This window comes from Cajanus cajan, chromosome 5 (assembly GCF_000230855.2).
Source record: "Cajanus cajan strain Asha chromosome 5, NIPB_CcT2T_4, whole genome shotgun sequence".
Classification (NCBI taxonomy): domain Eukaryota; kingdom Viridiplantae; phylum Streptophyta; class Magnoliopsida; order Fabales; family Fabaceae; genus Cajanus; species Cajanus cajan.
In genome coordinates, this window is record NC_138521.1 from 56,285,537 (window position 1) to 56,300,750 (window position 15,214).

A 15,214-nucleotide genomic window follows, 5' to 3' on the forward strand; every position below is an offset into this window, starting at 1 on the left:
TTTAAATTCCATTTATAACAAGGCGAAATGCACATTCTTTGGTTTCACATCCAAGTTCCTGCTTTTCACTTTTTTTTTTTTTTTTGAAATACTTTTCACTTGTTTATTACAGTCCAAAAGTGTAAATAGGACAGAAACGTCGTTGACCGTTGTTGTCCGAGACTTCTCAATTGTGCATGTGAAAGCCTAACGTGTAGCACGGAGAAAGCGCTTTTTACGGGTGTTTGTACTTGCATACGACAAGCTCAATTGCTTTATCGCAGGCAGCTACTAGTTTCACATGTAAGAATGTTCACAGACAGATACGGACCGAGGCAAAGTAAAATGTCAAATGCACTTCACAAGCGGTTCAGTGAGGAGGCTATAGTAGGTGAAGGAGTGAGGAGTGAGGACCACAGTCCAATGAACGTCGGAATCAAGCAATCGACAATGGATGCTAATGGAGGAAAAGCAACAATAAAGGGGTCTTACAGTATTGTAATCATCACAAATGCTGGGTCAACGTAAACTCTAGTTTATATCCCAATAAAACTTGATTAATATCACACTACAGTCTCCAAAACATGACTGAACATTTGTATAAATACCGCAACAGAGACATCAATAATATAAGATATGCTCGAGTTTTCAGTGTCATTCCATGTGGTTCATTCCGATAGGCACGCTCCACATGTCGATCAACAAGTGAATGTGAATTATAGTGTCACATAGAATAGAACAAATAAAATACACATGTGCCGCATTCAAGTAGTATTTGAAGACCAAAGCCATTGAAACTTCTTAAATGGTACATCCAGAACAAATGGGCTCTAAGAACCACAATAAAATATCATGATTGTTTATCCTTATAACAAATTCTATCCCGTTAGTGACTTTCAGCAATATTGCAGAGCCTTGCGTCCAAATACTAAACCACGATGAAAAATGCTTGCATCCAAAGAAAGGCTGATAGTTGATAAAGGAATTGAAGGTCAGCACAAGAATGGGTCGTGGAACCAAGATCAAAGTCCACATGAAGCTCAGGGATATCATGGACATATAAAAGCATACTTCAAAGTTCTCAAGATTTGACGTTTTGAAGCTTTGCAGTGTATAGCTTTGTGAGCATTCTGTCATGATTGAGCATGGCGCTAACACTCTCAACCACCAGAATGATCTGCCATATGAGAAGTAAGAAGCATACATAAGTTTACACGATGATAACATTATGAATCATTTAGTTTTGGTACAACTTGTCAACTTTAAACCAATTGAATCAAAATTTAAAGATAAATGCATTTTCAATGGCTATGAAGTACTCCACTAGTGTGAGATGAATTGTGGTGCTTAATGTCGTAGTTGTGTCAAACACGGAGCTTGTTAATGAAACAAAAAGGTTCTTGAGGTGCTGGTGGGTGTAGCTAAGTTGGTTTTGACCTGCTGACATCAAGGAAAGTGAAAAGGGTTGTCAATACTTTACAACCCTCTTACCTTCCTATCCCACGTTCCCTCCCCCCCTCTTTTGCTCTTGTTTGTGTCCCAGACAGTGGCTGGGTATTTGCTAAATAGTATCTTAAAATGAATATAAAAATAAGATGCTATTCTGGTCATGGCAAAATGTGTGTGGTGGAATTGACAAGGACCTCCGCTTATATAATTTATTGGCTAGAAAGATTTGCGAAGAAAAAAAGATACAGCAACAATAAATAAAGAGGAGAGAAGCGAATATCAATGAATAGAGATAATGCACCTGGAAGCACGCATAAGCAATTGCAGTCGCAAAGTAAAAATTTGCATTCCCGGTACCCTGCCCATTTTATTACACAGGTGAGGAATTGAGGAAAACAACATAATAATCTATTTGAAAGTTAGATCAACACAACTCCATACCCTCCATATCCATAAATTGTGCATCACGGGGCTAAGAAGAGAAACCCCAACATAACCAGAAAACAGGAAGAATGAAAACTGCATATCTGAAAAATCACGGAAGTTGATTATTTAAAGAAGAGAATACGATCAATATAAAAGTTCAATAAGAAAGAGAATTAACCTTTAAGTTCATAAGCAAATAAACCAAGTAAACCCAAATACAGAGCTGAATCACCAACCTAGTTAAAATGGAAACAAAATGGTTACATGGATAAATCAGGTTACAACATGATGCAATTTCACACAACATAAATACATCATTGATGGACATCTTTTTAAGTCTAATTACTCACAAGATAGATAGATAAATAGATAGATAAAATGGTACAACGATCAATCAGATTGCAACATGATGCAAATTCACACAAAATAAACATATAAATGATGAACTTTTTTTATGTAGATAGATACATAGATGGATCAATCAGATACAGTCATGATGCAAATTCACATAAAATAAACACATCTTGATGGATAGGATTTTATATTTACCAAACTTGCAGCTTCATATTTTACAACTAAATTGTTAGGCTTTTCCCTTCTAAGTGAGTATATGTGAATGTGCTAAGTGTGTAACATAATTATTTTCATAATTACTATTTTGGACAATGAAATCATACAATATCATACGTTGAACATTTAACAGGAAAATGGCAGCTCTTTTATTCTAAATTATAAAAATATTTTCAGCAACACTCAGTGGCATCATCATGCTTAAATTCAAAGAACTAATTTGAGTCTAGGTAAAATAAAAATAATAAACTAATGAAAAAATAAACAACACTTACAGAAGGATAAGACTTCAACATAGAAGATATCAAAATATATACAAAAGCTAGAAAGCATGGCCGGTGATTAAGCCGCAAGGCTAATGGAGCTATCATCAATAGAATATTCCCATGAAATACTATCAGGAAGAAATTTCTGAAAAAATCAAAAACTTCTGCAAAGAAGTACCTGTAAACAAATATCATCAAATATCATCATAAGGAAATAAGTGCCAAAGTTCATCGGAGAAATAAAACATTCAAGTCTACACAAAAAGTCACAGTTTCCCTTCGTATAGAACATACCACAAAACACCGATGTTTGGAGACAGATCTTGTATGGTAAGAATGAAGCCATAGGTTCTGCACAAACAATCTCGAAGTTTAGTTACAAGATGTTGAAAAACTAGCCATTCTCATGGAGCAATAAATAGTGACAGTTGACATTTAACAGCTGTTGATAATGATATTAAAAAAAAAGAGAATAAAAGAAAAACAACATTATAAATTTCATAATCACAATCAATGTTCTTCAACAGAGCATAATAATACAGTAAAATCTACCTCCTACCACACATGGCAAACGCATTAATTGTCTCAATAGTTACTTTTCAAAAATCGATGTGGAAAAACATGCATAATACTGTTCGGATAATAGAAGAAAAAAAGGTGCATAGTATACACTAAATGCCATGAAAGTGACTAAACTGGGAAATGAATGATTTGAATTCGCAAACTGCATATTGGTTTTTACTTCAGAGTTTCACACTAACGGTATCTAACTTCCAGCATGATATGAACAAATAACAGTAATATGGATCTAAAATTTTCCAAATGTCAAGAGTCCACAAGGTAGCAGATGTTTTTATAAAACTTCAAGATGACTCCATAGTCCATTTAATGAACAATAGTAACAATAATCCAGTACTCCTGTATTTGCTTAGGAGTAACCATAATGCTGTATAGCTGTTTTCACATGATATTCCATAGATTCTTTATTAACTCTTGAAAAACTCTCATAACTCCCCCGACTTTACTCTTTACTTGACTAGATAATGACTATGCACAAAATTCTTGTAGCTACAACAATAACAGCCTTTAGAATGACCATTAACTCATAAAGAAGGCTCTGGACACAATATATAAACAAATATGCAGATATATTTCAGCAATTGCAAAATTGTTGTAAGAAATGAATAATGGTAAGTAATAGTATCCAAACATAACCTTTTGAACAACTCCTGCAGACCACCATACTGTTGGACATAAATGCCACAAAGGACTAAGACATAGGATGACCACAGCAAAGTCCAGAACAGAAAAAGCACAACTAGTCTCCACGAGAATACATGAGCCATCTTTAGCTGATTCTTTGCTTCCTCTTCTGAACAACTATCACTTGAGGTGGAATTGCCAACGTCAAGATTTTTCCTTTGCCAGAATAATTTCCTAGGAGGAGCATCAGGACCATATCCCAATAACAATATCACCTGGAAAAGAGGGTAATATATGTATCTACAGATGGATAAAATGTAAATTAAAGAAGAGTACAAAGATTCACATATTGTGTTGAAAATGCTATATAATGGGTTCAAGAAACACCGTACTGGGATAATAAGGATTGCAGGGTACAGAGACAAGTGTGTAGCCATGACCCACCCAAAAGCTGCCAGTGGAGTTAGTCCTGTTGTACATCAGTAAAGTTTCAACGTTAGATATAATATTAGATGAAGATCGTAAGCCCACAAATATAAGATGATATTGATATATTTAGTTGATCTTGCTTTAATCATTTATGAATTATGATACCCCATTATACAATTTATGAGTTCTCACCAGCATTTCCAAAATCTAAACAGCTTGCTGAAAATAGCAATTAGCAACCTTTCCACTTGAGGATATCAAATGATCAGATATAAGGCTCAAGTATATCACATAAACCAGAGGAATTCTTCTGAAGCATAGTCTGATACTGATAGTCGGATAACTTAATGGCCAAAGGGATACAAAAAAACAATGATACAAAAATAACAATGTTCCTTAAATTTTCCTAGAGTCTTCAGTCTTGGTATGTTTCTCATTTACACAGGTTCGGCCCCCTTTATTAGTTAGTCATGTTTTATTGGTTTGTATCACTCAACTGAGAAAAAAAAAACATATCTATTTCTATTCAACACAACCTAAGGCTAAGAAACATTTCCAGGTAAACAGAAAATAGTAGAAAGTAGAAACAAAAACCATTGGAAAAATTGTTTATCAATGTCAATTTGTATAAAAGCAATCCTTCAGCTAAAAAGTGAGATTCATACTGTCATTTCTCATCAGAACTTCCCCAAGAAGAAAAAACAAACTGTTCTTTTCAGCACACAAAACCACCTAGCAATTTTCATTCTTTTCAATTCTAGGGAGCAAATAAATCTTAACCAGTAAATAACCAACAAATACCAATGAAACATAATAGGAATGAGTAAGTGGAATCAATGAAATATCTAAAATTTCAGAAATTAAAAACCATAGGTTATTAGCTGCTTACGTGAACATGCTCCATAAAGTGATAACACAACCATCAAGTTCTCAATTGCAGATGTGGATAGACCAACACATGCAACTATTGTGAAAGGATTCCATAAGTATACTAGAGCAGCAAAGTCTCCTGAAGGAAGAAGCTCTGGAAAAAATGAAGATACTATCAAAAGGGATGAAAAAGAAATTGCAGAGTTCCGAAAATCTATCTCTTTGATGGTACAGGATATCTTTATCAGCAAAAAAGTCTTCAAACTTATGGGTTAATTTTACTTATCACTTTAAAGCAACAAATAAAAATGGGAAAAGCACACCCAGCCATAAACATCCAAAATTTGAACAGAATGATCACACTAGTAGCACATGCTAACAACCTGAATTCTCCGACAAATTATGAAGACCAAGGAATTGTAATCTTGAACTGTATGCCACCTGGAGTTTTTCACCAGCAGCACGAATAAGCATTGCACATATAACATCTGCAATCACAAAAACCAAACTATATCCAGAAATGAGTTGATTACTTACTGTTTAACTACATATGCAATATACATCAAGAGGAAAACAAGGGTGAAGAAGAAAATATCAAGATACAATGGCAATCACCAATTAAAAGTGGATAGTTACTATTACTAGTCATAAGTAGAAGGCGAAGAAAGTTACCTGCATAAAAGATGATCAGGTTGTCCTTCAACTCTGTAGCATCAACAAGGTATTCATTAAGAATTTCAAACTCAGTTAAATTAAAACATTATAGAATAGCAGGTACCTTGTAACCGTGAGCGGGCCGAGAAGTGTCAATAGCAAGGGAGAACCATGGTACATTGATCCTGGAAACACGAACAAGGGCAAAAAATGATTGAAGGAAGGAATGAGATTGAAAAGGAAAAGTGAAGTGACGAACCGGCATAGGGTGAGACCGATGACTGCTTCAACCAGTAACCCTCGGCAACTGCGAAAAAGGAAGATGAAGTTAAGCATGCGTAGAGGAATTAAAGATGCGTAGGGTTGGGTTGGGTTGGGAGGAGGAGCATACGGCGACGGAGGCTGGTGAGGGGGGTGGAGACTTCGGGGCGAGAAGAGAGGTTGAGGTTTTTGGGAAAGTAGAGGAGGATCAGCCTCAAGATGACGGAACCGATGACCCAGCTCCAGAACCATTGCACCTTCTTCTTCTTCATCGTCTTCCTCTTCAGATCGGAACTTCCTAACTCTTTCTGCCTCTGGTTTTTTCGGAACACAAGGGCAGCCCAAAACGACTTCTATTACGGTCGTTCTCTTTTTTTTTTTTTTTTTTTTTTTTTTTTTTTTTTTTATATATTTTTTTCAAGAGAACATAAATTATAAATATGAAAGGTAAATTACAAAGCGTGCGTTTCTAGATGTCGCATTCTAGAATCACGTTTTAAAATATTTCTAATGGTAATTTTTATACGTAATTTATTAAAATTTTTATTTTATTTTAAATATATCACATCATTTTTAAATAATTTACATTATATTTTTACTAATTTTATTATGATAATAAATTTTTATACGTAACTCATACTTTATTATTTTTTATTTATATTTCACCTTTTGATAACTTAAAAAATTAATATAATATTATAAAATAAAGATTTAATATAATTATTATAATTAAATATTAATTTAATTAAACATAATATATAAATAAATTAGCTTGCAAAAATATTAAATATCATAAATAATGTTATTTGTTTAAGAATTTTTATCTCATGTTATCACACTCCAATGAAAATTTTAAAAAGAAAAAAATGTAGCAGAAATTATTGACTTTATATTTTTTTAAAATAATATGAAATATAATATATATATATATATATATATATATATATATATATATATATATATATATATATAATAACTTATAAAAAATTTTGAAAAACGTAAGTGTTTCTCCTTTATCTTTTTCATTATCATATGATCATATGCATATCACATATATACAAGAGGTATTAACCATTCTTACCCTTATCTCTCCTAAAAATCACTACAACTAATATCTATACATATCAAGGTGTAGACCCCTAAAATTGTCCGGGTCGGAAATAAGACTCGAAGACTCTCAAAGATCGAAAGAAAGTCAGCCAGAAGGACTCCTAGAAGACCATAGGATGGCTATCTGTAGGTTTAGAGGTCTTAGAGTACCTAAAAATAAGGAAGTGGGAGGTTTGGAGCTCAATACGGCCTCCTTGGAGTTCAGTACGGCCGTACTGAACATTTTGTACTACAATACGGCCATACTGAAACCAATACGGCCGTATTGAAGTTTCTGTATTTCAATACGGCCGTACTGAATTCAATACGGCCGTATTGAAGTACAAAAACTCAATACGGGCCGTATTGAACCCAGGGGCCGTACTGCGCCTCATCCCTATAAATAGGACGTCATTTGGACGTCATTCCACACTTTCACACACAGTTTTGACTCCCTCCTTGAGTATTCTGGGGTTTTTGAGCAGTGTTCTGCCCTAGAAATCTCTCTGGGAGTCGATCCGACGAAGTTCTTGAGTCACGAGCCATTTGCTTGAGTCTCGAACTTAGTCGAAGGGAAATCTTTTGGATTTCCATAGTAAAAATTATTTTTTAGGAAGGAGCGAGCGAGCTTGTAGAGGGAGGGAGCGCCAAAAAGCCTCCTAAACTTCATTGATATATAAAAAGCACGCTTCAAGAGGTTTCTTCTCTAAAAATCCCTTCTTTTACCGCTTTCTGATTGTTGCATATTTAAATTCGTCATCATGTAGATATTTAATATATAATCGTTTATAATAAATAGGGGAAATTTAGTAATTTTACGCTATTATTTAATAAATAATCCGTCATAGGGAACCCGAAAGGGGCGTTGTGGGGTGCTAACACCTTCCCCGCACGTAACCGACTCCCTTACCCAACTCTGGTTGTAATGGCCAAGGTTGATTTATAAAATCAATTGCCTTAAATCTTTTTCCAATGTTTTGAGTAAAACATTGGTGGCGACTCCAAGAACCCTACCTTTTGCGAAAACCACTAATCCATAGAGGGTCCCGCTTGGGATTAATATGGATTGGTGAATCATTTAATAAAATTGGTAGCTCGACAAGGTCTCAGTTTGAGAATAAGTCGTTCTATCAATCCATCATTTTTCAAAATTTAAAACGAGTCCAACCATCGTCGCGATTGCCAAGGTCTGTTTCGGCAGGTGGCGACAGATGGCGACTCCACTGGGGAAGCCTCGAGAGTCAGTCCCATTTAGTGATGGATTATTTTCAAAATAATAGTTTAAAATTACTTTATTACCCCTTGTGTGTATGATAACATGCTTTATCTATTTGGCTTTAATAACTGTTGTTTGTTTAATTTTCCGCAATTGTTTGAAATAAAAACTGCACACAAACCTTTGCACACAACAGTTCCCTCTATACCCGGGGGCATGAGTGGTAAGCCATAGGGAGTGGATGTTAGTACGGCCGGTTGTCGAATGGGTCTATAGGTGCCCGTAGACCGTTGTCGGAAAACATCACTCAAGGTGATAACCATGAACTCGAGTCCGACAGTGCGTTGGAACTTTCCATCGACTTACGACGAGAGGAATTGGGTCCCTATAATGGGGGCACCTTGGGGGCCTCAGACCGGTGAGAACAGTTAGAACCTCCTTGAATATGCACTTTTCTGCAGGATACCCCTACCTCGTGATTCGCTCGTGACTGTTCGTGGATGAGTGAATTGTTTGTGTATAGGTTTATGTGAGATTGTTTGTGCACTAAAAATAAACCTCGTGATAAGGTCTAAGAATAATCCCCATGCATGAAAATACCATGACATGAGAGGAAAGACCATGTGTGGAAATATAATAAAAGTAAGGAGCATGTGCATCATTGCCAATAAGACATCATGCATCCTCATAAACCATGCATTTTAGGTTCACCAATACCTCTTGACATGAGTAAAAGAGACCCATAATTATCGAGATTCTCCGTTGGGGAGGGATCATAAGTCAAGGAGGGTGGTAACACTCTGTTTTAAAAAGGCAGCGCCTTAAAAATGGAGGGTTATCAAGCTCATGTCAAGAGCGTATTCATTCCATAAAATAAACTAATTAAGCATTCATTTTAGAAAGTGGCTGGTCATCTCTCTGTCCTCACGCGCGCGCAGAAAATCAAGAAGATGGACGCGTTGGAGGAACAAAATAAGAAGCTTACAGCCGAGCTCTCACAGCTCAAGGAGAAAATGGCGCAAATGACGGAACTCATGCGTCATCAAAACATGAATGGGGCTCACCACAGTGACCATGAGTCCCATCATGAGGAGGATCATGAGGAAGAACAAGACCCTCCGCGAGCTGTACCCCTTGGGGCGGGGATTACGATTAGAGAGCCTGAAATTTCAAAAGACCAATTCCGCGCTCTAGAAGATCGGCTGAGGGCTATGGAGGGGCATGATTTTGATATTAAAGATGCCGCCGACATGTGCTTAGTGAGGGACATCCAATTCCCTCCCAAATTCAAAGTGCCCGATTTCCCAAAATATGTGGGATCGACTTGCCCCAAAAGTCATCTCACCATGTATTGCCGAAAAATGGCTGCATATGCTACCAATGAAAAGCTCTTGATCCATTGCTTCCAAGAGAGCTTGGCTGACACCGCACTCAATTGGTATATGCAGCTGGATGGAAGTCAAGTGTGCACATGGAGGCAGTTGGCCGACGCCTTTCTCAAGCGCTATAAATATAACATCGACCTAACACCCGATAGGTCCGATCTTCAAGCCTTGAGTAAGACAAATGATGAATCCTTCAAGGCGTACGCCCAACGATGGAGGGAGTTGGCGGCACAAATAGAGCCCCCGCTGTCGGATAAGGAGACGGTGTCCCTATTCATAAACTCGTTGACCGGTCCCTATTATGACAAGATGATAGGGAACACGACAACACTCTTCTCGGACATCATCACCATTGGCGAAAGAGTGGAACAAGGGCTGAAAAGTGGGAAGCTAGCTGGGCTTTCCCAATCATTTGAAGCCAAGAAGACCTACGGGAAGAAGAAGGAGGGAGGAGTCAATGCCGTAAATATTTCTTCATCTTCTTCGAAAGTCGCAATACAACCCTGTGAAGAAGTTTGATAAACTTCCGACCACATATAGCGACCTCCCGCCGAAGCTAGTGGAAGCACGTCTTCTAGCTTACGTTCCACTAAAGAAGATTGATCCACCTCATCCCTATTGGTACAAACCGCAAGACAAATGTCTATACCATTCGGGGGCATCGGGGCATTCAACGGAGAAATGTAGAGCTCTCAAAAATAAGGTCCAAGACCTTATCGATGCTGGGTGGATCACTTTTGATTCAACAGCGCCCGACGTGAGCAAGAATCCTCTGCCGAAGCAGGAGTAGAGAGAAGATCAAGCCACGATAGGGCCCCTCCATATTCTTCTTTTAGGGACTCATGATCAGTACCCGAGATCATGAGAACCTTTTCATGTAAATAAGGGTTTTTGTACAGTTTTAATACATATCAATAAAGAGGCATTTTTCACACATCACTCTCTCTTTTGTTCTTTTCTCTCTTTCCTCATTAACATTAATAATTCTAAACCTAAACAGAACCAATAAAATAATTATGTCTGTAATTGTTCGCTCTGACCGGGATCCGAAAGTTGAGGATGAATGGGTTGAGTTGGACAGTGATGAGGAGGCCATCTCTCCGGATCTGCAAAGACTGCTAGAACGAGAAGCTCGCCTACTCCAACCGTATCAAGAGAAATTGGAGACTGTGAATTTGGGGCAGGGCCGAGAGATAAAAGAGGTCAACATTGGGACCCATATCAGTGATGAAATAAGGACACATGTTCCCGCTATGATTATAATGAAATCATTCTTTTTGCTTCTTTTCTTGCTTATAATAAAATTCTAAACCACATTATTTTTAACCCTGTTTGAATAAACATGAATGAGGTTAAAATCATCTTAATAATAATAAACCCACATCATTTTTATGTGGAAGTGTGTGTGACAACTTGGAGCACCTTCCCTTGGCCTCGACAAGTGCCATCATGGATAAAAAGAAATCCTTTATAATAAAAGAAGCTCGGAAGGAAACCCAAAAAGGGGGCTGCGCAAAAATAAGAGCAAAAGACCCGCTAGGAATCCCACAAAAGGGTGACCTAGGCAAAAGTTAGGGTTGCAAAAATGAATAAAAACAAAAGTCCGCTAAAACGCCACAAAAGGGTGTTTTAGGCAAAAATAAGGACAATCAAAAAACAAAAGAAATCCATGATGGTACCCCGAGCCGAATTCAAGAAAGGTTCAAGGGAAGCTATCTAAGTTGTCAAGTCACAACGTCAATAAACAAAGATTTTCTTAACTTCATAAGTGTTTAATCAAACAAGCCTAAACACATAAGCCTACCTCGGCTAACCATTCTTACAAAAACCATTTTTGAAAAATAAATCCCCTCTAAAACACAAACTTCAGAATAAAAGTATCTTTCCCTTCTTTTCTCTCTTGTCCCAAATGATTTTAGAATAATCTAGTGGAAGCATGGAGAAATAAATCATCACTAATAATGGATCTAATCTGAACAACAAAATGGTGGAAGAACTGTGCCAAGAATTCAAGATCCAACACCGTAACTCTTCCCCATATCGGCCAAAGATGAATGGGGCAGTCGAGGCAACCAATAAGAACATCAAGAAAATAGTGCAAAAGATGGTTGTCTCATTTAAAGACTGGCACGAGATGTTACCCTTCGCTCCTCATGGCTATAGGACTTCAGTACATACATCTACAGGAGCTACTCCATTTTCCCTCGTTTATGGGATGGAGGCAATTCTACCCGTCGAAGTCGAGATACCTTCTCTAAGGGTAATCATGGAAACAAAACTTTCCGAGGTAGAATGGGTTCAAAGCCGATACGACCAGTTGAACCTTATCAAAAAGAAACGGCTGAACGCCATATGCCATGGTCAAGCCTATCAGAGGAAGATCAAAAAGGCTTTTGACAAGAAAGTCCACCCTCGAGTCTACCATGAGGGAGAGTTGGTAATGAAGAAATTGCTACCAACTCAAAAGGACAAAATTGGAAAGTGTGCCCCAAATCACGGAGGACCATACGTGGTAAAACGAGCCTTCTCAGGAGGAGCATTGATCCTCACAGACATGGATGGAGAAGAACTTCGATACCCAGTCAACGCTGACGTAGTAAAGAAGTACTATGCTTGAAGACGTTGCTTGCATAGGCCCGCTAGGATGAAAACCCAAAAAGGGCGTCCTAGGCAAAAGTTAGGGCAAAATAAAAAGCCCGCCAATACAAGGGTACTAGGCAAAACAAAGGCGAATTTATCCCCGCTAGGATACGTCCTAGACAAAAATTAGGGGCAAAAGAATAAGATGCAAAAACAAAGCAAGCAACGATCACTTGAATCGAAAACCGAAAGGCGGATCAAGTGATTATCTTCTAGAAGCAAGCGTCTTGCAGCATCTACACTCCTGGCTCAGGCATCTCACCCGAAGTAACTAGGGGAATGTAAAGAGCAACAATTACAGATATAATTGTTAAGGCCAATGTATATAGCCTACCCTGGCCAGCCATTCTTCAGAAATTCCTTCTGTATATCTTTCTGTAAAAACACTTGTGAATATCAATAAAATATCTATTCATTTTCTCTTCTCTCTTGACCATGTGATTATGCCTCTAAAATTGGTATTTCATAAAAATTGTACGAAATTCCTTTAATAATCAGTCAATAAAGAAAATTGGAGGGGTTCCTATAAAATCCGTAATCTCCTGTGAAAAAGGCTCACAAAGATATTCCCTCACGTCGACGACAGAAATTCCTCCAAGAAAAGGAGGATAGGGAGAGGCATTCATTTAAAAAAAAAAAAAAAAGCATTAATAAAATAATCAAACTTGCATTTGTGCATCACACACACATTAGTTGCACATTCAAAGACCTTATCATGAGGCAATTGCATAAAATAGAAAAATAGAAAAATTGCTTGTGTATGACAACAGTCAACAGAAAAGGCCAAAAAACGACAAAAAGGCAAAAATACAGAAAAAGCCAAAAAACGACAAAAAAGGCAAAAATACAGGAAAAGCCCAAAAACGACAAAAAAGGCAAAAGATTTAGAAAATCAATCGCATCGTACAGAATAACTGAGCCTGGAGAGGCTTGCCGAAATAATACTCTCTTAGAATAACTGAGCCTGGAGAGGCTTGCCGAAATAATACTCTCTCAAAATAACTGAGCCTGGAGAGGCTTGCCGAAATAATACTCTCTCAGAATAACTGAGCCTGGAGAGGCTTGCCGAAATAATACTCCCACAGAATAATTGAGCCTGGAGAGGCTTGCCAAAATAATACTCGTACAGAATAATTGAGCCTGGAGAGGCTTGCCGAAACAATACTCCCACAGAATAATTGAGCCTGGAGAGGCTCGCCGAAATAATACTCTCTCAGAATAACTGAGCCTGGAGAGGCTCGCAGAAATAATACTCCCCAGAGAAACCTCAGCTTAAGCTCATGGAACAAGTCCCCAGCGAGAGCTATCAAAGCAAGATCGTCAAAATCCCCAATGGAAGCGCGATCATCCAAGCAAAATATTCAGTCAAAGGACTTGAAACTTCCTCAGTGGAAGATAGCTCTCTGACTCAAGCGCTGAGTGAGGCTAAGCCTGCAGAGGCTTCCTAAATAATACTCTGGGATACATAAGATCCCCAAATCCCCAGTCGCCTACTCAAGAGGCACCCCTACAAAAGGAGAAAAATAAAAAATATCAATAAATATTCCCCAAGCGGAATTCGGCATCCAGCCAAACACCGAACATCAAGATGATTTGCCTAACAGAAGAGGCCAGTCAAGAATTGAACGACAGAATCCCCCAGCGGATAACAGCCTACACAGAGGCTACAAAAATCAGAAAATCAAAAGAGACACCCGAATAAGGACAACCGGGATACTCCACTTACGTCAAAAGGACGTCAGCCAAACATAAGGCATCGCTCAACTCAGAGAGAGAGCATCTGTGTCTACACCCCAAGGAGTCAGAAATTCCCCATGGGTACCAACTAAGCAATGCAAGTTGGGGCACAAAAAACCTATGAATGACTGCACATCCCCTAGACGGATCCCTGCGTTATCCAGCCCTCAGCGGCACAAAATCAGAAAAACAAACCGTCGAAGCAGCATTGTGGACTGTGGAGACAAACTTATCTCAAAACCCTGGAGAGGGCAAACTCAGCTGCCCATGTTGAGAGGCAAAACCCTGGAGAGGGCAAACTCAGCTGCCCATGTTGAGAGGCAAAACCCTGGAGAGGGCAAACTCAGCTGCCCATGTTGAGAGGCAAAACCCTGGAGAGGGCAAACTCAGCTGCCCATGTTGAGAGGCAAAACCCTGGAGAGGGCAAACTCACCCTGGAGAGGGCAAGACTCACGCTACCAAAGTGATCAGAAGCACTGAGGTATGCACGAGCCTGGAGAGGCGACGACTAATACTCACCCTGGAGAGGGCAAACTCACCCTGGAGAGGGCAAGACTCACGCTACCAAAGTGATCAGAAGCGCGGAGGTATGCACGAGCCTGGAGAGGCGACGACTAATACTCACCCTGGAGAGGGCAAACTCACCCTGGAGAGGGCAAACTCACCCTGGAGAGGGCAAGACTCACGCTACCAAAGTGATCAGAAGCACAGAGGTATGCAACCCTGGAGAGGGCAAGACTCACGCTACCAAAGTGACTAGAAGCGCGGAGGTATGCACGAGCCTGGAGAGGCGACGACTAATACTCACCCTGGAGAGGGCAAGACTCACGCTACCAAAGTGACTAGAAGCGCGGAGGTATGCACGAGCCTGGAGAGGCGACGACTAATACTCACCCTGGAGAGGGCAAACTCAACCTAGAGAGGCTACTCGACAATTTTCCCACCTGAAGACACTACAAGTCGGAAGGATGGCTTATTCCCCGGACAATTGGGTCAACTCCTTTACTTATCAAACGGTACACCAAAAGGCCGTTTGACTA

The 15,214-nt window shown here is 38.8% G+C and overlaps 1 protein-coding gene across 1 annotated transcript; it reads right to left on the reverse strand.

The window, feature by feature from the left end:
- Positions 1-555: 555 nt before the first annotated feature.
- On the reverse strand, positions 556-6,501 carry LOC109809792 (uncharacterized). Its single transcript, XM_020373191.3, has 14 exons — positions 6,238-6,501; positions 6,106-6,153; positions 5,971-6,031; positions 5,865-5,897; positions 5,576-5,700; positions 5,212-5,346; positions 4,286-4,362; positions 3,906-4,168; positions 2,985-3,041; positions 2,700-2,868; positions 2,033-2,090; positions 1,870-1,955; positions 1,730-1,786; positions 556-1,156 (listed from the first exon to the last, which is right to left on the reverse strand). The coding sequence occupies exons 1-14, from the start codon at positions 6,377-6,379 to the stop codon at positions 1,061-1,063; spliced, it is 1,407 nt and encodes a 468-aa protein (XP_020228780.1). The 5' UTR covers positions 6,380-6,501; the 3' UTR covers positions 556-1,060.
- Positions 6,502-15,214: the final 8,713 nt, after the last annotated feature.

What these genes read in the sequence shown, in the direction of transcription:
- LOC109809792 (XM_020373191.3), bottom strand. Translation starts at nt 6,379, where the DNA reads ATGAAGAAGAAGAAGGTGCAATGGTTCTGGAGCTGGGTCATCGGTTCC. An exon ending in ACTTTATGGAGCATGTTCAC is followed by an intron (nt 4,363 to 5,211) that starts GTAAGCAGCTAA and finishes GATGTACAACAG; the next exon opens with GACTAACTCCACTGGCAGCT. An exon ending in ACAATTTATGGATATGGAGG is followed by an intron (nt 1,787 to 1,869) that starts GTATGGAGTTGT and finishes TAAAATGGGCAG; the next exon opens with GGTACCGGGAATGCAAATTT.